We start from the raw sequence: 24,571 nt of genomic DNA, 5'->3' as shown, positions 1-24,571 counted from the left end.
CTTCCTCTGACAGCTCATTCCGTTCACACCAACTTCTGCAGAAACAAGTTGCTCCTTAGGTCCCTTTTAAATCCTACCCTTCTCAACTATGCTCTCTAGTTTTGGATTCCCTTTTCCTGGGGAAAAGATCTTGGCTGTTAACTCTATCCGTGTCTCTCATAATTTTATAAACCTCTATCAGGTCACCCCCGAGCCTCTGACACTTCAGGGAAAACAACACCAGCCTGTTCAGCCTCTCCCTATCGTTCAAACTCTCCAACCCTAGCAACATCCTTGTAAATGTTTTCTGAACCCTTTCAAGTTTTACAACATCTTCCCCAGAGCAGGGAGAGCAGAACTGGATACAGAATTGACCTAACCAATGTCCTGTATAGCTGCGACATGACCTCTCAACTCTGACACTCAATGAACTGATTAATAAAGGCAAGCATACCAAACATCTGCTTCACTACTCTGTCCAACTGCAACTCCACTTTCATGGGACAATGAACTGTTCTTTTGCTAATTATCTTTGCTCTGTGTTCTCTATTAATGATCCTCCTACCAGTGCAAAGAGACACTTTAATTGCTTCCAGCACCAGGGAGGCAGAAGGACAAATCTCAGAAGTAAGCAATACAAAGTCAGAAGTCGTACAACACCGGGTTATAGCCCAGCAGGTTAATATGAAATCAAACCTTTCAGAGCACTGCTCTTTCATCAGGTGAAAGAGTAGCGGTCTGAAAGCTTGTGATTTCATATAACCTGTTGGACTATGACCTGGTGTCATGTGACTTGACTTTGTCCAGCCCAGTCCAACACCAGCACCTGACATCGTAACTAATACAAAACAGGTTTGTACTCACGTCTGAGTCGAGGAAGAGGTGGCAATGGGCAGGCTTCCCATCTCTCCCAGCACGGCCAATTTCTTGCACGTAATTCTCAAAGCCCTTTGGTATATTATAGTGTATGATTCCTCGGACATCTGACTTATCCAATCCCATGCCAAATGCCACTGTTGCCACCACAATACGCAGCTGACCACTCATGAAGTTGTTCTGAATTCTCCTCCGTTCACTGGCTGACATTCCAGCATGGTAGCAATCAGCAATCCACTTTAAAGGCCGCCTCAACTTCTTTTTTGCTGCGTTTTGTGTAGAGGAATTGCAAGAAAATAGTCTTTAGAACCTTCTCCACAACCAAAACAAATTGTACGTGAACATATTTTATCCAGTGAGGTAAAAACAATGACTGCAGATGCTGGGAACCAGATTCTGGATTAGTGGTGCTGGAAGAGCACAGCAGTTCAGGCAGCATCCAAGGAGCTCCTTGGATGCTGCCTGAACTGCTGTGTTCTTCCAGCACCACTAATCCAGAATATTTTTCCCAGTGTCAGGACAGGCAAAAAATCCTATATAATAAACTCATTTCAGACTCTTATTAAATACACTGCCTATCATTGGCAGTAAAGTACACCAGTGATACTGGTTTAACTGACCTCAAGAAAAATGGCAGATGGTGTTATAAATGGCATCAGGGCTGAGAAATAAATTGCAGAAATAACTATCAAATCTGTCACGGGATCCTACCTGTGTCCCTCCCTCACAATAAAACACTAATCCACCTTCAATGTTGTGAAAAAAGGTCATAAGTGAAGTTTTCTGACTTGCACTCATTAGGACCAATGTAAGAATGTCAATGGATGTAGGTTTGCTCGCTGAGCTGGAAGGTTTGTTTTCAGACGTTTCGTCACCATGCCAGGTAACATTATCAGTGAGCCTTTGGTTGAAACACTGGTGGTATGGATTACTTTCTATTTATGTGTTTAGGCTTCCTTGGGTTGGTGATGTCATTTCCTGTGGTGACATCATTTCTTGTTCTTTTTCTCAGGGGGAGGTAAATGGGATCCAAGTCAATGTATTTGTTGATAGAATTCTGGTTGGAATGCCATGCTTCTAGACATGCAAGAATGCCAAACTTCAAAATGATCACAAAAACTCATACCTTTGGAGAAAAGGGTGCTGATTGGTCAGCGAGTTGACTCTTAATTGGCTGAAATATTTCCATGAAGAACACAGCAAGGAACTGTCGGCTCAGTGAGCTCTTGGATAGTTCAAAAAAAGGCACAAGGCTTGAGCATATTCTTGTTTGCAGTGTCTGGATTATTGTGCATGAATCAATGTACTTCTAATGAGCATAAATGAGCTTTGTTCCCACCTTAATTTGTTATCTGAAATTGGTTGTTCGTAGAGCCATTTATAACCAGGATTATTCAAGCAAGTGCTTCCCAATTACTGAATTCTCATGCCCCAACCCCACTCTCCTCCCTCTATTTATTCCCAAGTCTCCTTCCCCAGTCCTGACCCAAAAGATCGACTTTCCTGCTCCTTCGATGATGTCTGACCTGTTGTGTTTTTCCAGCCTCACATTTTATTGACTCCAAAAAGGTAGATGTTGGTTTTGGGTTTTGCCAGTACAGGTTGGTTGGAAACAGTTTGTGCTCTGACTATTACAAACAGCTGAAGGAACTGCAAGATGTACAGCCTATGGACCTGACATTGCATTGGCTGAAATTCATATACAATGATGCAATATACAATTCATATACAACTGTCAAGAGTAGTAGAGCATCCTTTTGGGCATACAGCACCCCATTAATGGAAAATACTATCTGTGTTACTTTTGCATAATGGCAGCATGAAATGAATCGCTTAATTTGTTGTTCAAATGTTTCAACGTGTTGCCTCTCCCAGGGCATTCTGAAGTAGACGAAGCACTATTCAGGTTCAGAGTGGCAGACTCTGGCTCAATTGCATGTATGAGTTTGAGATTATTCCATTAGTCACAATAAGTACGAGTCAAAAATCTTCAGAAACGAGACTCTCACCAAGAACAATTTTCTCATTCATTGCAGGGACACTACACTGTTGCCACCACTCTAATCAACATTCTAGCTATTTATCATTCTCAATGATTATAGCATAGAAAGAGGCCATTCAAACAGTTGCTGAAAATGTGTTGCTGGAAAAGCGCAGCAGGTCAGGCAGCATCCAAGGAACAGGAGAATCGATGTTTCGGGCATGAGCCCTTCTTCAGGAATGAGGAAAGTGTGTGCTAAGCAGGCTAAGATAAAATGTAGGGAGGAGGGACTTGGGGGAGGGGCTTTGGAAATGCGATAGGTGGAAGGAGGTCAAGGTGAGGGTGATAGGCCGGATTGGGGGTGGGGGCGGAGAGATCAGGAAGAAGATTGCAGGTTAGGAAGGCGGTGCTGAGTTCGAGGGATTTGACTGAGACAAGGTGGGGGGAGGGGAAATGAGGAAACTGGAGAAATCTGAGTTCATCCCTTGTGGTTGGAGGGTTCCCAGGCGGAAGATGAGGCGCTCTTCCTCCAACTGTCGTGTTGCTATGGTCTGGCGATGGAGGAGTCCAAGGACCTGCATGTCCTTGGTGGAGTGGGAGCAGGAGTTGAAGTGTTGAACCATGGGGTGGTTGGGTTGGTTGGTGCGGGTGTCCCAGAGGTGTTCTCTGAAACGTTCCGCAAGTAGGTGGCCTGTCTCCCCAATATAGAGGAGGCCACATCGGGTGCAGCGGATGCAGTAAATGGTGTGTGCGGAGGTGCAGGTGAATTTGTGGCGGATATGGAAGGATCCTTTGGGGCCTTGGAGGGAAGTAAGGGGGGAGGTGTGGGCGCAAGTTTTGCATTTCTTGCGGTTGCCAGGAAAGGTGCCGGGAGTGGAGGTTGGGTTAGTGGGGGGTGGACCTGACGAGGGATTCACGGATGGAATGGTCTTTTCGGAATGCTGTTAGGGGAGTGGAGGGAAATATATCTCTGGTAGTGGGGTCTGTTTGGAGGTGGCGGAAATGATGACGGATGATACGATGTATATGGAGGTTGGTGGGGTGGTAGGTGAGGACCAATGGGGTTCTGACCTGGTGGTGATTGGAGGGGTGGGGCTCAAGGGCGGAGGAGTGGGAAGTGGAGGAGATGCGGTAGAGGGCATCGTCGATCATGTCTGGGCGGAAATTGCAGTCTTTGAAGAAGGAGGCCATCTGGGTTGTTCGGTATTGGAACTGTTTCATTCAAACAGTTGCCAAATAAAGTCAGCTAGTCCCATTCCCCTCCTCCTTCTTCATGACCTGGCAAATTCTCTCTCCCAGTGCTTATCCAATTTCTTTTTAGAACCCTATGTTGAATCTGGCTGCACTCTCTGGTAATGCATGCCAGATCATAAGCACTCATGTAAAAATATATTTGTGTCACTATTTCTTCAAGTGTCTTTTTGGTGTTTTGTGCTTCTTGATATAAAATATTGAACTTGTCAATGAGTTACTACCAGTACATCCTTGTCAGACAGTCCAGATTCAACTTGCAGTGGCTCCACTGAATTGGTTCCAGGCAGTGTTTTCCATATCTGTGAACAGTGCCCTCTTATTCTCACATACAGTGCAACCTCGATTATCTGAACATTATCTGAAAAAGCTCTCAACGTCCTGTAAAAGCGGCATTAGGCAACTCAGCATTCAGTTCACAGTTAAACAGCATTATGGCATGTTTGATAAACAGCGCTCAAATTACCACTTGTTTACAATCAGATCAGTTATTTGAACAAAATACTCCCCGCTCGTCTTGTTTGGATAATCGAGGTTGTAGTGTATATCAAGACTGGCATTACAGTTACAGTCCTCTGACACTGGAGATCAACACTGTCCCTTCTTTTAAAATGTTCTATTCATGCCTAACAAATTTCTCAATGGAATCTTTAAATTGGCACCAGATCCAAACTTAGCCATTTAAATGACTTAACTCCTGATTAGAAGTGTCCTTAAAAAAATGAATTTAGCAAATTTAGCAGTGGATTCTTGATTAGTGGTGCTGGAAGAGTACAGCAGTTCAGGCAGCATCCAAGTAGCTTCGAAATCGACGTTTCGGGCAAAAGCCCTTCATCAGGAATAAATTTAGCAGTGGGCCCATCGTGAAGCTGCAAGCCATTGCTAAACTGATATGCTTTCCAGACATTTTATGCCCCAGTGATTGAGTGTATAGCATTTCAGTTTCTACCCCAAACAACTCATTTTGAGCAACATCCTGAGCTTCTAAAGGCAATTTACCCATAGCTTTCTTTCGTTTTGCTAGGATTTCCTCAGCCATCTTCCCCTCCTCATTTAGTTCTTGTGGCGACTCCTTTAGTGTGACTCCCTGAAGGCATGTCCGGAGCAGGGCTGCAATGCGGGTCGTCTCTTCTCTTCGTGTGCAGTAGACAATAATGGAATCCAAAGAGGCAAATCGATCCCCTTGGATCAAAGTTACAAGAGCCTGGGCAGGAATGAAGTTAAACAATTTACCACAATAAAAAAGCACACAGATATAAAACACAAAGTTGATGTTGTAAAATATTATTTCTGGAGCCAAGTTTCTGCCACCTACAAGGACAAAAGCAGCAGACATATGGGAAGATCATAACCACCAGCAAACTCCCCTCCAAACTTGAAAATATAGAAAGTGGCTGGAGGAGTAGGCTGTTGGAACCTGCTCTACCATTCACTGTGATCATGGCTGATCCTCTACCTCAGCACCATAGTCCTACTCTCTCTCCATAACCCTCGATGCCTTTAATATGCAAAGAAAATCAGTCTTTGTAACACCATTCCGGCAGGGTTGCAAGGATAAAAACCTGAATCATTCTACCCAATAGCACTTTGTTCAAGGCAGCTTTTCAAAGGCAATTAGGCAGTGGAATAAATGCTAGTATTCTCAGTGATAGAGCTGAAAATGTGTTGCTGGCGAAGCGCAGCAGGTCGGGCAGCATCCAAGGAGCAGGAGAATCGACGTTTCGGGCATGAGCCCTTCCTCAGGAATCAGGCTCATGCCAGAAACGTCGATTCTCCTGCTCCTTGGATGCTGCTTGACCTGCTGTGCTTTTCCAGCAACACATTTTCAGCTCTGATCTCCAGAATCTGCAGTCCTCACTTTCTCCTATTCTCAGTGATATCCAATTTGAATGAATGCATGAATTAGCTTCGTTGTCACATGCTCAAATGAGTACAGTAAAAAAGATCATTAGTTGCCACTTACAGCGCCATCTTAGATGCCAAGGTACAGCTGCTTCAGTTACAGACTACTCACTGTGTAACAATGTCACTAACATACTGCACCATCTTAGGTACAGAGTAGCTGAGTCCAATCCAAAAGAGAAAATGCTGGAAAATCTCAGCAGGTCACTGCTTTGACAAAGGGTCAGTTAGATTCAAAATGTCAGCTCTTTTCTCTCCTTACAGATGCTGCCAGACCAGCTGAGATTTTCCAGCATTTTCTCTTTTGGTTTCAGATCCCAGCATCCGCAGTAACTTGCCTTTACCCAAGTCCAATCCTTGGTTATAGAACAGCATCATTTTAAAAAGTTCAATGTTCATCTGGTCTAACTTCAATTTAATTTGGGTCTTGCACCCTCATACACCACATTATTGCAAACAAAAACAGAACTTATTGGAAAAACTCAACAGATCTGGCAGCATCTGTGGAAAGAAAGCTGAGTTAACGTTTCGTAACCACATTATTGCATATTTTTACACAGTTACTAACAAGAACCAGATGGTTTTCGCTCTCATGCTATCCTGGCCAGCAAGGACCACATCCAGTAAGTGATTAAAAAGCTCCCTTCTACAATGGGCTATTAACAGTCCGACTCTCAGGCTTTACCTGGTCTCTATCCCGGTCAGTAGACACACTGAGGAATAAATTGGCTGGTACATCTGCAGAGCGGACAGCTATTCCTTCTCGCTCCTGGATCCCAAGGTGATGTGCGATATTCTGGGCTGTCGCTAGTGTGGCAGTGGCTGTTAATCCCAGCAGGCATTTCACTCCCAAACGTTCTTTCAGGACCTGCAGATCAGACAAAATAATTGACTAAAGAATAAACATACTGAAACTCTGCAGGTTACTCTCTCTAGTGGTACTGACATTTGGAATTTAAATTGAATTTGTTCATTCACTGGCTGAAATTCTGACATAACTGAGAAAAGGAGCAATTTAATTAGCCTACTAGCTAACTGTGTTCAGTGTGTCACTGATTTTCTTTTCAAATTCCTCCAATAACCCTCCCTCATCTCAAAATGACTGATTTGTGATAGGATGCAAATGCTTTGACACTGCCTATGCTCGAATAGTCAAGTGTCCAGCACTTGGTCTTTCTTTAGTCAAACAATTGTATCCCTTGAGATATGATCATTTATGTGCTAAAGGATATGTAGCCATCATTAAGGGCTCTTCTGGTCTGGTCATGTCCCTGCCTCTGAGCCAAAAGGCCCAAGTTTAAGATCACCTGCTTCAGAGGTATAATGATAATCCATCTGAAGACAGTGATTAAGAATATCTATACAGCCATGCTCACTCTGTCCTCAATTTGACCAATTAATCAAAGGCATAATTCCAGTGAATCTGTTTAACCTTCAAATCTTTCCCAACAGAAAATGCTAGAAATACTCAGCAGGTTAGGCAGAACCTGTGGAGACAAGTACCTCAGATCAATGGAAATTCAAAATCCGAATCACCATCAGAATCAGTGGAAGTTCATCAATCTGAAACACGGATTCGGTTTCTCTTAACAAATGCTACCTAACACTGCTGAGCTATTCCAGCACTGTCAACTTTAATTTTGGATTTCCAACATGTACAGTATTCTACTTCTGTAAGTGATTGCTGACCCTTGATGTTCAAAGCTAAAGGCGTGAGCTCCAGATGGTATCTAACCAAGATTATGTACAATTGATGCAATCGCACCTCATTGCATTTGACCAACACATTTGAGAAAACAAACATGCCATCATATATAATTACTAAAAACAGAGTCAGAGCTTTTCATTTTACACTCAAAATTAGGGGACACGATACAGGCTTGATTGAAACAAAGGACACCAATTAAGTTACAGGATAAAGGTAGCTGGGTGACTGTCAGGAGAGGGTAAGAGAATAGGCAGACAGTGCAGCGATCCCCTCTGGCTGTTTCCCTCAATAATAAGTATACTGTTGTGGAGTTGGGGGGGGGAGGTATGACGTACCAGGGGAAAGCCAGCAGCCAGGTCTCTGACACTGAGCCTGGCTCTGTGGATCAGAAGGGAAGGGGGAGAATAGGAGAGCAATAGTGACAGGAGATTCAATGGTTTGAGGAACAGACAGAAGATTCTGTGGTTGTGAACGAGACTCCTGGGGTGCCAGCATCAGGGATGTCTCGGATTGAGTCTACAGGATTCTTAAGGGGGAGCAGCCAGAAGTCGTGGTACACATTGGTGATATAGCTAGGAAAAGGGAGGACGACCTGAAAAGTGAATGTAGGAAGTTAAGTTGTAAACTAAAAGGCAAGACAAGCAGAGTAATAATCTCAGGATTACTACCAGTGCCATGGGCTAGGAACAGAGAGTGAGTGCAGCTGAACACATGGCTGCAGAGCTGATGTAGGAGAGAGGGCTTCAGATATATGGATCATAGGGATACATTCTGGGGAAGGTGGGACCTGTACATGGAGGATAGGTTGTACCTAAACTGGAAGGGCACCAATATCCTGGGCTGAAGGTTTTGTTGGAGCTTTACATGAGGGTTTAAACTAGTTTGGCAGAAGAACGGGAATCGGAACTACAGATCAGAGGATGGGGTAGCTGGTGAACAGGCAGATACAGCGTGCAGAGAGTCTTTGAGAAAGGATAGACAGTTGTTAGGGCAAAGTTGCAGTCAGTGTGATGGTTTGAAGTGTGCATGTTTTAACACAAGAAGTGTCAAGAATAAAGGATGATGAACTTAAGAGCATGGATCAGTACTTGGAGCTACGATGTTGTGGCCATTACAGATATCACAGATTCCGGAATGGTTGTTACATGTTCCGGGGTTTAGATGTTTCTAAAGGAAGAGGGAGGGGAGTAGCCAGAGACTTTGCCCCAGAGCAGGATTGACTGGCACACGGGATCATAGTTTTAAGATATTAGGAGGAAGGTATAGAGGAGACGTTAGAGATAGGTTCTTTACGCAGAGAGTTGTGAATGCATGGAATGCGTTGCCAGCGGTGGTGGTGGAAGCAGAGTCATTAGGGACATTTAAGCGACTGCTGGATATGCACATGGACAGCAGTGAATTGAGGGGTGTGTAGGTTAGCTTATTTTATTTTAGATTAGGAATAATCCTCGGCACAACATTGTGGACCGAAGAGCCTGTTCTGTGCTGTACTTTTCTATGTTCTATGAGTAGCATTGCTAATCAGAAATAGTATCACAGCTGCAGAAAGGGAGGTCATCAAGGAGAGTTTGTCTGCTGAGTCAGTTTGGGTGGAAGTCAGAAGCAGGAATGTAAGTCAATTTATTGAGAGAATTGTATACAGCCCCCAACAGCAAGAGAGACACAGAGGAGTAGATTGGGAGCAAGATTTTGGAAAGCTGCAGAAGTAACAGGGTTGTTGTCTTGGGTGACTTCAACTTCCCCAATATTGATTGGAACCTCCTTAGTGCAAATAGTTGGATGGAGCAGACTTTGTCAGGTGTGTCCAAGAAGGATCCCTGACTCAGCATGTCGGTAGAGGGGAGGCCATATTGGATTTGCTGCTTGGGGGCAATGAGCCATATCAGGTGTCAGATCTCTGAGTGGGAGAACATTTCAGTGATAGTGATCACAACTCCCTGACCTTTACTACAGTCATGGAGAAGGATAGGAGCAGACAGTATGGGAAAGTACTTAATTGGAGGAGAGGGAATTACACTGCTATTATGCAAAAACTGTGGACCATAAATTGGAAACAGATATTCTCAGGGAAATGCATGACAGAAATGTGGAGGTTGTTTAGGGTGCACTCACTGCAACTGCTGGATAGGTTTGTCCCATTGCGGCAAGGAAGGGATGGTATGGTGAAGGAACCTTGGATGACAAGAGATGTGGAACATCTAGTCAAGAGGAAGGAAGCTTATTTAAGGTTGAGGAAGCAAGGATGAGACAGGGCTCTTGAGGGTTACAAAGCAGCCAGGAAGCAACTGAAGAATAGACTTAGGAGAGCCAGAAGGGGGCATGAAAAAGCTTTGGTGGGTAAGATTCAGGAAAACCCCAATGAGTTCTACATTTTGTGAGGAACAAGAGGATGGCCAGAGTGAGGGTAGGGCTGATCAGGGATAGCGGAGGGAACTTGTGCCTAGAGTCAGAGGAGGTATGAGGGGTCCTTAATGAATAGCTGAAAATGTGTTGCTGGAAAAGCGAGCAGGTCAGGCAGCATCCAAGGAGCAGGAGAATCGACGTTTCGGGCATGAGCCCTTCTTCCTTGGATGCTGCCTGACCTGCTGCGCTTTTCCAGCAACACATTTTCAGCTCTGATCTCCAGCTTCTGCAGTCCTCACTTTGTCCTTAATGAATACTTTGCTTCAGTATTCACTACTGAGAGGGAGCTTGTCGTTTGTGAGGACAGCATGAAACAGGCTGATATGCTTAAACAGGTTGATGTTGAAGAGGAGAATGTGGTGGAAAGTTTGAACAACATGAGGATAGATAAGTCCCCTGGGCCAGACGGGATATTCCCAAGGCTACTACAGGAAGCAAGGAAAGAGATTGCTGTGCCTTTGGTGATGACCTTTGCATCCTCACTGTCAAGTGGAGTAGTACCAGATGATTCGAGGGTGGAAAATGTTATTTCCTTGTTCAAGAAAGGGAATAGGGATAACCCTGGGAATTACAGACCAGTCAACCTTATGTCAGTGGTGGGCAAATTATTGGAGAGGATTCTGAGAGACAGGATTTAGGATTATTTGGAAGTTTGATTAGAGATAGTTAGCTTGGCTTGGCTTGGCTTTGAGAGAAGTAGGTCATGCCTCACAAGCCTTATTAAATTCTTTGAGGATGTGACAAAACACATCGATGAAGGTAGAGCAGTGGATATAGTGTACATGGATTTTAGCAAGGCATTTGATAAGGTTCCCCAAGGTAGGCTCATTCAGAAAGGAGGCATGGAATACAGGAAAGTTTGGCTGTCTGGATACAGAATTGGCTGGCCCACAGAAGACAGAGGGTGGTGGTAGATGGAAAGTATTTGGAGGGATTTTAGGGTCCACCTCCTTAGATCCCTCAAAGTTGCCACCCAAGTTGTGAAGAAGGCATATCGTGTATTGGCTTTCATTAGCAAGGGGATTGAGTTTAACAGCCACGAGGTTATGCTGCAGCTCTATGAAGCCCTGGTGGGACCACACATGGAATAGTGTGTTCAGTTATAGTTACCTGATGTGAAAGCTTTAGAGAGGGTGCAGAATGCTACCTGGACTGGAGAGTATGTCTTGCGAAGAAAGGTTGAGGGAACTAGGGTTTTTCTCATTGGAGAGAAGAAGAATGAGAGGTGACTTGATAAGAGTTGTACAAGCTGATGAGAGGCAGAGATTGAGTGGATAGCCAGAAACATTTTCCCAGAGAGGAAATGGCTATCAAGTGGGAACATAATTTTAAGGTAAGTGGAGAAAGTTTTCGGGGAGTTATCAGAAGTAGGTTCTTTACATAGACTGGTGGGAAAGTGGAATGCACGGTCAGCAGTGGTAGCAGAATCAGATACATTAGGAACATTTAAGCGACTCTTGGATAGGTACATGAATGATAGCAAAATGAAGGGTATGTAGGTTAGTCTGATCCTAGTGTAGGATAAAAGGTCAGTACAACATGGCGGGCTGAAGGGCCTGTACCATGCTGTACTGTTTTATATTTTATGTTCAATGTAAGAGGGCCAGAATACAAAAGTAGAGATGTATAAGAATCTGGTCAGACTGTATTTGGAATATAGTGAGCAGTTTTAGGCCCTGCATCCAAGGAAGGATGTGTTGGCATTGGAGGCAGTCCAGAGAAGGCTTCCTAGAATGATGTAAAAACAATAACTGCAGATGCCGGAAACCAGATTCTGGATCAGTGGTGCTGGAAGAGCACAGCAGTTCAGGCAGCATCCAAGGAGCAGCAAAATCGACGTTTCGGGCAAAAGCCCTTCATCAGAAATCATGTTGCCCGAAACGTCAATTTTGCTGCTCCTTGGATGCTGCCTGAACTGCTGTGCTCTTCCAGCACCACTAATCCAGTTCCTAGAATGATGCCAGGGATGAAGGGCTTGTCAAATGAGAAGCAATTGAGGACTCGGAGTCTGCACTTGATGAAGTTTAGAAGGATGAACGGGGAGATCCTGAATGAAGAGACTTCCAAAAGGCCTTGATAGTCAGCCTGGAGAAGATGTTTCCAATAGTAGGAGAGACTAGGATTCAAGGGTACAGCCTCAGAGTGAAGGGATGACCCTTTCGAATTGAGAGGAGGAGGAATTTCTTCACCCAGAGGGTGATGAATCTGTAGAACACATTAACCCAGAGGGCTGTGGAGGCCAAGTTATTGAGTGTATTTAAGACAGGGATAGATAAGATCTTGATTAGTAAGAGGATTAAGTTTTGAAGACAGGGCAGGAGAATAGAGCTGAAAAACATGTCAGCCAAGATCGAATGGTGCAGTAGACCTGATGGGCTGAATAGCCTAACTCTGCTCCTATATTTTATGGTTTTATACAACATCAGAATATGGTGCTGATTGGTGGATTCATCATTGATGTGGAGACGCAGTTAACTGTCAACCTTAGTAATTGGATCAAGCAGGTACCAGGTGGTTGCAACGGGGATTTACAATCTCCATGACCCTTTTTCTCTCCCCAGTGAGAAAGGCACAATATAAATGCAACCATTTTCCATATCTGTTCCTCGCGTCCCAGTTCTCTTCAGTGCAAGACAAAAAGTCCTTCCAGGAAACGCATCAGGGTGGAAATTGGGCAAGGCCAACATTACAACATCCATCACATACATTACTCGAAGTCAGGGTGTCAATCAAATAGGTCACATGCTCTAGGAAGCATCGTCAGGAGAGCAGGAAACGGAAAATGTAATCAGATTCCGAATTTGAATTCAGATTATTTCCCTCAAGCTAATCCTGATCAAAGCTACACTGCACAAAGGAGCCACCCGTCTAAACCACAACACCACTGAGATGTTCCTCCCTTACCTTACACAGACGGAGATAGCACGGTCTGAAGTTGTGAGACCATTCCGAAACACAGTGTGCCTCATCAATACATGCAAAAGCCACTGGGGGAAGCTCATGTGCAGGCGGGAGACAACTTGATCCAGCCCGACCACCACCAACAAGTGCTTCTGGGGACAACAACAGCACATGGACCTTACCCTCTTTCACCTGAGGATCCAAAAATAAACATATGAATCTAAACCAATCTGAAATTACTTCCAATTACATTGAAACAAAAAAAAAATTCCTGCTGCAGTTTGTTTTAAAATACTTGATGTCTTTCAGCGTATATTCTGCTCTGCAACCATCTGGTCATACACCTCAACATCACCAATCATCCAATAAGAACTGTTGGGAGTGAAGTCAGTAACTGTTGCACATTGTGCCAGTGGTGAACAGGGCTCCAATCAATGACTAATTTGTCCTGAATGATGTCAAACTACTTGATGTTATTAGAGCTGTACTCATTTAGGCAAAGTGTTCCATCATACACCTGCCTTGCACGTAAAGGATAAACTTAGGGAAGTCAGTCATCACAATTCCCAGTCACGGATTTATTTTCATAGTCACGATTGTTCCAATTGATTTTCTGATAAGTAGCGACTTACAAGATGTTGATGGTGGGGCATTATAAATATTAGCAAGGACAAGAAATATCACTGGGAGGTAGATATATTCTTGCTGGAGATAGCAAGATGGTTGTAGGCAAATAAGGATGGAAATAAATGCTGGCCCTGCAAACAAATAAAAGTGAATTTAAAAATCATCATTGCCTTAAACTTGGGTGACATAAACATGACAGTACTTGCTACTTGGTACCATGAGACCAAAAAGTACAGATTGCTTCAATAGAGGATAAAGGCAAAAAGTTGCAACCAATGGCCTGCCACACACATGGAGAAACAAGACAGCAAGAAACATCACAGGTGACTCTACATCTGATGGATCCCACACAAAGGTGCTTTAAGTTAGGCTTGTATTTTCAGTGTTTCAAAGAATAACGCACATTTCATAGAAACCTACAAAACTGTTAAATATAAAAAAAAGTGAATGAATAAAGAACGTTTTCACAAGCTCTGGGGTCTATAACCATGAGACAGTCTCAGAATAAAAGGCAGGGCATGTAAAACTGAGATACGAAACAACAACTTCACTCAGAGGGTAGCAAATGTTTGGTATTGTTCATCCTCAAGGACTGTGGAAGTCCAAAACAGAGGTCATTAGATTTCTAGTTACTAATGACAAGGAATATGGGAATAGTGCAGGCACATGGCATTGAGGTAGATAATCAGCTCGGAATAGTGGAGCAGGCTGTAGGAGTTGAATGGTCTACTTCTGCAATGTTCTAAGCATACCAAGGTTAAAAGCTACACACAGACAGTTACAAGGATATACCCATACAGGATTAAGGGACACTTTATTTTTATGGCAGGGAGCTAATCTTTTCTCATCTCCTGACTCTCATACTCACTGTGAATCCAGAAATTCAAAATGTGACAGTACAATGTTGGTAACAGAGGTTTGAGAAGTGAAAGTTCCCATAGTTCAAGGCATGACGTAACAAACTGTACAAGTGAAGTTTTTGATGGCTCTGTAAAGTTAACATTTGCAAAGACTAGCATCATTTGATATTAAAAACCGAAAGGACTGCGGATGCTATAAATCAGAGATAAAAATAGAAACTGCTGGTAAAAGCTCAGCAGGTCCAGCAGCATCCGTGGAGAGAAATCAGAGTTAACGTTTTGGGTCAAGTGATCCTTCCTCAGAACTTTGATATCATTTAGCTGTACTGGGGACACAACTTGTTTCAACAGCATTTTTCTGAACCAAAAATGCTTTCCAGTAATGCTTTTGAAATATGGATAATCTCTTAGAATCCTTTAGCATCAGTATTCAGCAGACTTGTACCGGAGTTTTTATGTTGATGACAGCATTGCTGCTAATCTAAATGCTTATATTTAAAATGGGATTAATGGAAACCTGAAGCAAAGAAGTAGTATCCTCACTCCAAACTGTACTGTAAAACTGGCATCCGTGTATTCCAAAAGATGATAGAAATAATTGGGTTCTTTCCATTTGAGAGAGTGGATGCTGTCTAAAATAACAGTGGGAGCACAGCGGCTCAGTGGTTAGTACGGAGTGCCAGGGACTCAGGTTCGATTCCGCCCTCAAGCAAGTGGTGTAGAGTTTGCATGTATGCGTGTGTTGCCTTCCACAGTCCAAAGACATGCAGGTTAGGTGGACTGGCCGTGGTAAATTTCCCAGGGATGTACTGTCTAGGTGGATTTGCCATTGGAAATACAGGTTTGCAGGGATAGGGTAGGAGGTAGGTGTGGGTGGGATGCTTTTCTGAGGATCAGTGTGGAATCGATGGGCTGAATGGCCTGCTTCCACTGTAGGGAAACTATGATTCTAAGCAGAGTCAACATAAGCTTTCAAAAATGGAATTGAATAAACACTTGCACAAATATTTGGAGGCTAAAAGGACAATTGAAAGGAATGAAACTAATTGAAGTATTCTTTCAAAGAGCCAGCACACACACGATGAGCCAGCATATCCACCTGTACGGCACAGTTCTCTAAACAGCTCAAAGAATAATTGAAACTAGGTCAGATTGTCATATTTCCATAGGTGATGAGCACAATGAATTATTAAATCTTCAGCTGACCTTTGCAATAGCTGCTTCTCTCTGTGTCCTTGTCATACTGGAGTGGATACAAACTGCCTTTAGGTTGGAAGGAAGCCCCGAAACCTGTCAGAAAGGTACAAAACAAATATGCAAAAGTCAATTAGAGAGGAAGAAAAGGACAACCAACTCCCATTCCTAGACGTGATGGTACAGAGAACACCGAACGGAGAATTCACCACAAAGGCATACAGGGAAGCCACACACACAGACCAAGTCCTAAACTACGAATGCAACCACCCCAACACACACAAAAGAAGTTGCATCAAGACACTGTTCAAAAGGGCCACAACACACTGCAGCACACCAGAACTACAAAAAGAGGAAGAGGAACACCTATACAATGTATTCGCCAAAAACGGATACCCGCGCAATTTCATCAACAGATGCCTAAGGGAAAAGCAACGGAATGAGGACATGCCGCAACCCAAAAGACTAGCCACACTACCATACATCAAAAACATTTCTGAACTGACAGCCAGACTACTGCGACCACTAGGACTCATAACAGCACACAAACCAACAGATAATCTCAGACAACAACTCACCAGGACGAAGGACCCGATACCCAGCATGAGCAAAACCAATGTAGTGTACAAAATCCCATGTAAGGATTGTACAAAACACTACATAGGACAAACAGGAAGACAGCTAACGGTCCGCATCCATGAACACCAACTAGCCACGAAACGACACGACCAGCTACCCTTAGTAGCCACACACTCAGATGACAAGCAACATGAGTTCGACTGGGACAACACTACTATTATAGGACAAGCCAAACAAAGAACAGCCAGGGAATTCCTAGAGGCATGGCACTCATTCACAGATTCAATCAATAAGCACATCCACCTGGACCCAATACACCGGCCACTGCAGCGGACAGCTGGAACTGACAATTGGAAGCGGCAGGTACAAATCACTATAAATGCCGGAGGAAAGATCACAGAAGCGCTTCACAGGAGGCTCCCAAGCACTGAGGATGTCACCTAGACAGGGGACGAAACGTCTGCAACACAAATTCCCAGCTCAGCGAACAGAACCACAACAAAGGTTGTTATTTTAAAACTGTACAAAACACTGGTTCAACCTCAAACATAGTATTGCATCCAGTTCGTGGTCATACATGACAAAGGAAGTGAAGGGATGAGACAGGGAATAAAGAAGATCCACTATATTCCAGTGATGAGGAACTTCAGTTGCAGAACAGAAAAGCTGGGGTTGTTCTCCTTGGAGAAGAGAGATTGAGGGAGATTTGATAGAGCTATTCAAAATCATGAGGGTTCTGGATTGAGTAGACAGGGAGAAACTTTCCAATGCTGCAAGCATCAAAAGAGATCACAGGTATAAGATAATTGGTAAAAGTAGTAATGGTGACAAGAGGAGAAACATTTTCGTGCAGCAACTGGTTACAGTCTGGAATGTTCGACATGAGTATGTGGTAGAGACAAGTTCAATCAAAGGATTCAAGAGGGACTACTCTCTGAAAAGGAACAATTTGTAGAGTTACGGGGAAAAGGCCGGTGATTGCCTCTCAGTGGTTTGCTCCTGCAAAAAGTCAGCATGAGCAGGATAGATTGAATTGCATTCTCCTGTGCTGATGTTGAGTATTGCTTGTTGTTCCTTTCAAAAGATTTAAAAAGGTATTCTCATACCTGATATAAAGCAAACAATAGATCAGTGATTTTTTTTCTGCCCTTAGGTCTCACAGCGCCAGGGACCTGGGTTCAATTCCAGCCTCTGGCGAGAGTCTGTGTGGAATTTGCACATTTTGCCCTTGTCTGAGTGGGTCCCCTCTGGGTGCTCCAGTTTCCTCCCAAAATCCTAAGATGTGCAGGTGAGGTAAATTGGCTGTGCTAAATTGCTCATAGTATGCAGGGATGTGTAGTTTAGGTGAATTAGTCAGGGGAAAATGTAGAGTAATAGGGTAGGGGAATGGGTCTGGGTGGGATACTCTTCGGAGGATCAGTATGGACTTGTTAGGCCGAACTGTTTCTACACAGTTGAGACTCGATGAGGCTATCCCAAAGCAGTTCACATCCAACCAAGTACATTTTTCATTTTAATTTTTTTTCCCAGAGGATCTGGGCATCACTAGCTATATCATTATTCCCATCCCTCATTGTCTCAGAAAAGGTGGTGTGCTGACTTCTTGATGTGCTGCAGTCCCTGTGGTCTCGGAACATCCACATTGCTGTCACAAAGGAAGTTCTGTGATTTTGATGGGATTCCAAGTCAGGATGGCAGGTGTCTTGACAGGGAACATACAGGTGATGGGCCCAGGCACCTCCTGCCCTTGCCCTTCCAGGTGGTCGAGTTTGTGGGTTTAGAAGAGTGAAACTGTGACTTGCCACTTATTAGCCAAAGCTTAAATGTTCTCCACGTCTTATTGCTGGACCCAGCTGGAGGCCTGGAGTCAGAACTGCCGTGGGCAGGTAAGAGGCTTGTGAGGCCGGTCAGATCATGTGTGGATGCCCCTGTGCTGATCTACTGCAACGTAATGTTTATCCTTTTAACTTTACGTCTTACTTTCTAACTTATACTATGAATCACTGTAAGGTAATGCAATTTTTTTTCTCCTTTATTTCTCTTTCTGTATATGAAATTTTTACCTAGCTACTTTGTACCTAATGAGGGACAATAAACCTGACAATAAAGCTAATTCTAATTCAGTATCTGAGGAATCACAAATGATATCGAATATTCTGCAAACCTCTGGTAACATTTCCTTCTACTAATCTCACAATAGAAGGAAAGTCATTAATGATACAACTGAAAATGGCTGGTCCTGGAATACTACACGTAGGAATTCCTGCAGTGATGTCCTTGGATTGCAGCGATGTCCTCCAGCAACTGTAACCTTTGTGTTAAATATTATTCCAATCAATGGAGTGACTGTCATTACACCCATTGCTTCCAAGAATCCATACTCAGTCAAGTGCTGCTTGATGTCAAGGGGAATCACTCTTAATTTACCTATGGAGTTCAGGTTTTTTTTTAAAACCATCATTAAAATTAAAGGTATAAGATCAGAAGCTTATAGGCCTTAGGAAAATCCAAACTGAATGTCAGTGAATAGCTCATAGCTAAGCAACTGCACACCTTCCATCACTTCCCTGATAACTGACAGTAGATAGATGGGGCAATTATTGGTTCAGTTAGGTCAGTTCTGATTTCCGAGTTCGGTAGAAATCATACTGGCATCAAAACATTAACTCGGTTTCTCTCTCCACAGACAGTGCCGGGCCTGCTGAACTTCTCCACATTTGCTCCTGGTGGCTGCAATATTTGTAAAGCTGGTTCAGTTGGTTTTTGATCAATACTGATCCTCAGCTGTAGGCAGACAGTCAGGATTCTATGATGGAATGTTGTTGGACTGAAGAAAATGCAGCAGCCAGTTTGTTTCAGTATGATCCCACAGACAGCTGCAAAACAGATAACCAGGCTTTTCAGCCCCATCTGAAAGACCTTGTGACAGATGATGTGCATTTCCAGCATCTTGTTTATATTTCAAAGTTCTCACAGAGTGCTTAGCCTTGCTTCCATTCAGTAACCTTAAACTATCAGCACTTTGCATGGAGTACTAATACCATAATGTATGCCTGAGTTATAGTTTAGGTTTGTGACTGAGAAGTCACTGAAGCTGGATTGGTACATCATCTGTTAGGGTAAAACATACTTCATAATTTGTCGAGTTAGGAGTTAGACAGAACAGGACTTGTGTGTAATGACCCTCAGGGTTATGAACAGATGCTGTTACATTTTCTAAATGTGTGAATGTAGTGAGGGTCACTCTTTAAAAACAGATGCACTATACGATAAAGAAAATAAACTGAAAATCTCACCTGATCATCCATCAGCGAGACAAGAGGTGAAATCACCAAGGTGATGCACTTTGACCTCTTGGCATACAGGTATGCAGGTAATTGGTAGCAAAATGATTTCCCCATTCCAGTGGAGAGCACAACCAAAGTAGAAAGACCTAGTTGGGTGACAATGGACAGAACAGACACCAGACAGGAACATTAAGCACCTCTGAAAATGTTGTGTTCAAGTGTTACATTTTAATTAACTAGTTAAATTGTACAGCAAACTTTTTATTGACCAGCACCTATGGGACCAGGAGTGTACCAGTTATCAAATATTCTGGTTGATCAAGAGGTCCACATAATCAATGTAAAAACACAGAGTAATGCAGGTATACACATCCCTGTTATACTTTATTTACAACATAAATCACTTAAATAATGATGCAACTTTGCCTTAATTTTTAAAAAAATGTACTATCAGAGAGACTTCTCACTCGCACTCTCAGCTGACTACTCAGACATTGTGGAGATTGCAATAATACGGTAAATGTCTGCTATTTGAGGTATATAATTTTTGCTGGTTTAATCAAGTATGCCAGTTCACAAAGTGCTAGTTAAAACAAAGTTTGAAGTTGCTTTACATGCTGAAGCAGAGGAGCTATGACTCATTCTAATTGTCACAAGGAAACGAATAATTCAGTAAAGCCGTCACACAGATGAAGCCTTTCCTCGCCTTGCTTCTCACTTTTCGCAGCCTTTATATTGAGTGGCTATGTCATTTATTCCTGATGGTACAACTTTATTTGACAGTGTGGGTTTCCACATAGTGCCAATAGTTACAGTATAAGCAGACTTCCCGGCTGGAGAGACTGCACCACTATTGCCATACATATGTTACTGAAACATGGTCACTGCCTGAACCAGTTTGTTCTTTCTGACATACCTGATAAAATTCTCATCACGGTTAATTCCTGGCCTGGTCTGAATGAATGGTACCCGAGTTCTGTCAGGGCTTCAAATACCTCTGCCGGAGTAGCTGACAAAGAGAGTTTAAAAAAAAATTAATAAATGTCGTGTAACCCAAATGCGGAACCTGAGCTGGTAGCACACATCACCAGGTCACAATTCCCATTCCAAAACCGGAGTACAAAAACCTCAGGCTGACAGTACATAGCCCTACACTTTCAGACAAATCATTAAACCATGGAACCAAACACTCTGACAGGACAAAGCAAAAGACTGTCTGGTACCATTTCAAGGAAAAGCAGAGAACTTATCTCTGGTGTCCTACTAACATTTATTCCTCAATCATCATCATATAGAGATTTCCTGGTCATTACCATACTGCTGTTTGAGGCAGCACGTCCTTTGGAAATTGGCTGCCACATGTTTCACCTGACAACAGTGAACACTGTTTGACACACCCTAAGATATTCTATCGAAATGCAAAACCTTTCCTTCCTTATGGTAAATTCAAATTTCCCCCAAAGGAAAGTAGTCCACATAATTGGCAACGACAAGCTCCACTGCACCAACTCAGAGGATGCTTCCCCAGCATTTTCAAGACTCAACCTCTACCAATTAGAACACCAATTTCTATTCCAAGTCACACCCCACCCTGACTTGAAATTGTGTTGTTGTTCCTTCCCTACAACTGGCTCAAAATTCTGGAACTCCTTATCCAGATCATGGGAGGTGTCTCTACACTCAATGGATTGGAGTAATTCAAGGCAGCAGCTCACTTCTCAACTGCAATTAGGAATGACACAAAATGTTGGTCTTGCCAATAATGTCTACATCACATGACCAGTATTAATACATATTTTTCCGTAATTAAAGCTTCACTCAACATCAATCACTTGTTACACTGTCCCTTTGGGTTGATTGTAAAGGACTGTCCTATTTGCGGGGGTCTCAACCAACAGAAGACTGTGGTTATTCGTTTGTGTTCCATAATAAATCAGAGTCACTGTTATAGAGTTATACAGCACGGAAACAGACCCTTCGATCCAATTTATCCATGCCGACCTGATCTAAATTAATCTAGTTCCATTTGCCCATATCCCTCTAAACCCTTCCTATTCATGTAACCATCCAGATGCCTTTTCGATGTTGTAATTGTACCTCCACCATTTCCTCTGGCAACTCATTTAATACCATCTGCATGAAAAAGTTGCCAATGGTTATAATGTTAGTAATAGACAGAGATTCATTTATATTCACCCATTACTAAGAATAAAATTAGGCAGCCAGATAACATTACACAAAGACGGTCTCTCTCCACTACTCTATTATATCTTCTCTTGCAGTGCTGCACATGGACATCAACATGCAACCTCCTGCAGAGGTGATAATGGAACTATTTGGAAACATGATCTTATCTCTTACACCAAGCTCACATATACTTTCTGGCAAGGATAGCTTACAAATATTAGAGTGTGAAGGGGCTTTTTTTTTTATAAATTCATTCATGGGACGTGGGGTGTCATTGGCTGACCAGCATTTATTGCCCATCTCTAGCTGCCTTTGAGAAGGTGGTGATGAGCTACCTTCTTAAACTGCTGCAATCCACATACTGTAGGTTGATCTACAACGCACTTAAGGGAGGAAATTCCAGGCATTCGTCCCAATGACCGTAGAGAAACAGCAATAGATTTCCAAGTCAGGAAGATGAATGGCTTGGAGAGGAACTTGTTGATAGTAGTGTTCCCTTGTATTAGTATTCCCTTGTCCTTCTAGATGGAAGTGGTTGTAGGTTTGGAAGGTGCTGTCTGAGGATTCTTGATGAATTTGGTGCATCTTGTAGATAGTACACACTGCTGCTTCTGAGCATCACAGTGCTGGATGCTTGTAGATGTGGTTCCAATCATGCAGACTGCTGGATGGTGTCAAGCTTCTTGAGTGGGAAGTATTCCACCACACTCTTGACTTGTGCCTTGTAGTTGGTGGACAGGCTTTGGGGAATCAGGAGGTGAGTTACTCATTGCAGTATTCCCAGTCTCTGACCTGCTTTTGCAGCCACTGGATTTATGTGGCAAGTCCAGTTGACTTTCTGGTCAGTGGTAATCTTCATAATGTTAATAGTGGGAGATTCAGTGATGGTAACATCATTGAATGTCAAGGAGCAATGGTTAAACTGCCTCTTACTGGAGATGGTCAGTACCTGACAGTCTGTGCTGCAACTGTTACTTGCCACTTGTCAGCCCCAGCCTAGATGTTTTCCAGACCTTGTTGCATACAAACATAGACTGTTTCATGACTGGAGGAGTCGCAAATAGTGCCGAATATTGCATACTCAATCCTTGGTAAACATCCCCATTTCTGACCGTATGGAGAGGATGCAATGGCTTAATGTCATTATCACTAGTCTATTTATCCAGAGACACAAATAATGTTCTGAAGACCCATTGCCGTGAATGGTGGAATTTGAATTCTATTAAAATCTGCAATTAACAGTCTAACAATGATCATGTAACCAATGCTGATTATCATTAAAGACCCACCTGGCTCACTAATGTCCTTTAGGGAATGAAATCCCATGGCCTACATGTGACTCCAGACTCACAGCAAAATGGTTGCCCTCTGGATAATTAGGGATGGGCAATAAATGCTGGCCCAGCCAGCAACACCGTCATGCCATGAATAAATTTTAAAAAAGATCATTGATGAAGTAGCAGAAGATGGTTTGTTAAAACTCAATTAAATCTCATACCTATGACCTTTCCATCCTCTCCAAGCCTGTACAGAGGTTCCACTGCTGGGGGAGCTTCCGGTTTCTCAAATGTCGGACAGGCAGTGTTCATTTGAAGCTCAGCAGCAGACACCGGTTCAAACTGTGCCCTTGTATTATCTGGAGCTGAGATGCCTGCAATGAAAATGTGATAGCCAAGAACATGGTCCTGGTTAAAAGGTTAAAACAGAGCCACAGACATGTAAGAAAGACCACTTTCAGAATCAGCAGCCCTAAGTCGTAATAAAATAGGGAAAAAGGGTTCATTTCAACAGCTTCTGTGAGGTGGGAGACTTGCTCATGATTTATCCCCAACCAATTTTCATTTCTAATGATGTTACAAATAGATAAACTATGCGGTCAATTTTAACTAACTCATATCCAACATTATTAGACATGAAAGATGGCCCGTACAGGATTAGACTGGCCTAATAAGAGATTTCCCGAGTGTATCCATAAATGGTTCCACTCCATTAATTATCAACATCACCCACTACTGAGAAAAATCCAATGGCCTTTGAGAGAAACCAATCCATTCATTGATCGTGGAGAACATAACTAAAGTTGTACCTGTCCCCTCTACCTTTGGATTTTCATTCGTTTTGCAGTACTTACAAGCCTCATTCTATTCCAAACTGCAGGTTGCCCAAATGCAAGAATCAATGTGATTCTTTAGTCATGCTAACAATGAATCAGACCAACAGGATCCTTCCATTCAACTGCACACCTAATGTGGTTTTTAAAAAGGTTTTAAATTTTATTTTGCTCCACTCTCTTCCTTTACATTGTACATTGAAAATGAAACTCGTTTTTATGGAAACCTGAACCATTTATTTCTTAGTCATCTCTCTTACCCCTCTCAGTGTTACACATTGATGTCAAACGTGCCACTTCCTCCAGGGTTGGTAATGGGGCAATGTCATCATCTATCATCTCAGACATTTCCACTTTCTCCTCAGGTACTGCTTTAAACCTGGTGTTAACTCCTGAAACAAAGCATGACACTGCCACAGTTACTGCACTGTTCAGAAATGTGAAATGGTGTTTAGTATCACTTCTATGCTGTAAGATCCCCTGTCCAGAGACATGGAGGTTAGTTAGCAAGGGTTACTGTAATGTGCAAGTTTAGTCTAGAGAGAAAGCAAACTATATGTGTAATAGAGGCTAAGGGCATTACTAAGTTATAGAGTCATAGAGATATATAGCATGGAAACAGACCCTACTGTCCAACCCGTCCATGCCGACCAGATATCCCAACCTAATCTAGTCCCACCTGCCAGCACCCGGCCCATATCCCTCCAAACCCTTCCTACTCAGATA

At 43.0% G+C, this 24,571-nt stretch overlaps 1 protein-coding gene across 5 annotated transcripts in view; it reads right to left on the bottom strand.

Moving 5' to 3' along the window:
• The window catches only part of recql4 (RecQ helicase-like 4), a 79,191-nt gene that overhangs the window by 34,001 nt on the left and 20,619 nt on the right, over positions 1 to 24,571 (bottom strand). For all 5 annotated transcript variants that reach the window (XM_072576415.1, XM_072576418.1, XM_072576416.1 and 2 more), the window contains 9 exons: positions 24,106 to 24,237; positions 23,234 to 23,386; positions 20,465 to 20,557; positions 19,558 to 19,694; positions 15,695 to 15,778; positions 13,005 to 13,193; positions 6,675 to 6,857; positions 5,087 to 5,291; positions 844 to 1,121 (listed from right to left, as the gene is read on the bottom strand). In XM_072576415.1, the coding sequence (XP_072432516.1) occupies positions 844 to 1,121; positions 5,087 to 5,291; positions 6,675 to 6,857; positions 13,005 to 13,193; positions 15,695 to 15,778; positions 19,558 to 19,694; positions 20,465 to 20,557; positions 23,234 to 23,386; positions 24,106 to 24,237 (1,454 nt within the window). The remainder of the gene's footprint in view (positions 1 to 843; positions 1,122 to 5,086; positions 5,292 to 6,674; positions 6,858 to 13,004; positions 13,194 to 15,694; positions 15,779 to 19,557; positions 19,695 to 20,464; positions 20,558 to 23,233; positions 23,387 to 24,105; positions 24,238 to 24,571) is intronic.

This window comes from Chiloscyllium punctatum, chromosome 8 (assembly GCF_047496795.1).
Source record: "Chiloscyllium punctatum isolate Juve2018m chromosome 8, sChiPun1.3, whole genome shotgun sequence".
In the NCBI taxonomy this organism is placed as follows: Eukaryota; Metazoa; Chordata; class Chondrichthyes; order Orectolobiformes; family Hemiscylliidae; genus Chiloscyllium; species Chiloscyllium punctatum.
This window is presented reverse-complemented; position numbering and strand designations above follow the sequence as displayed.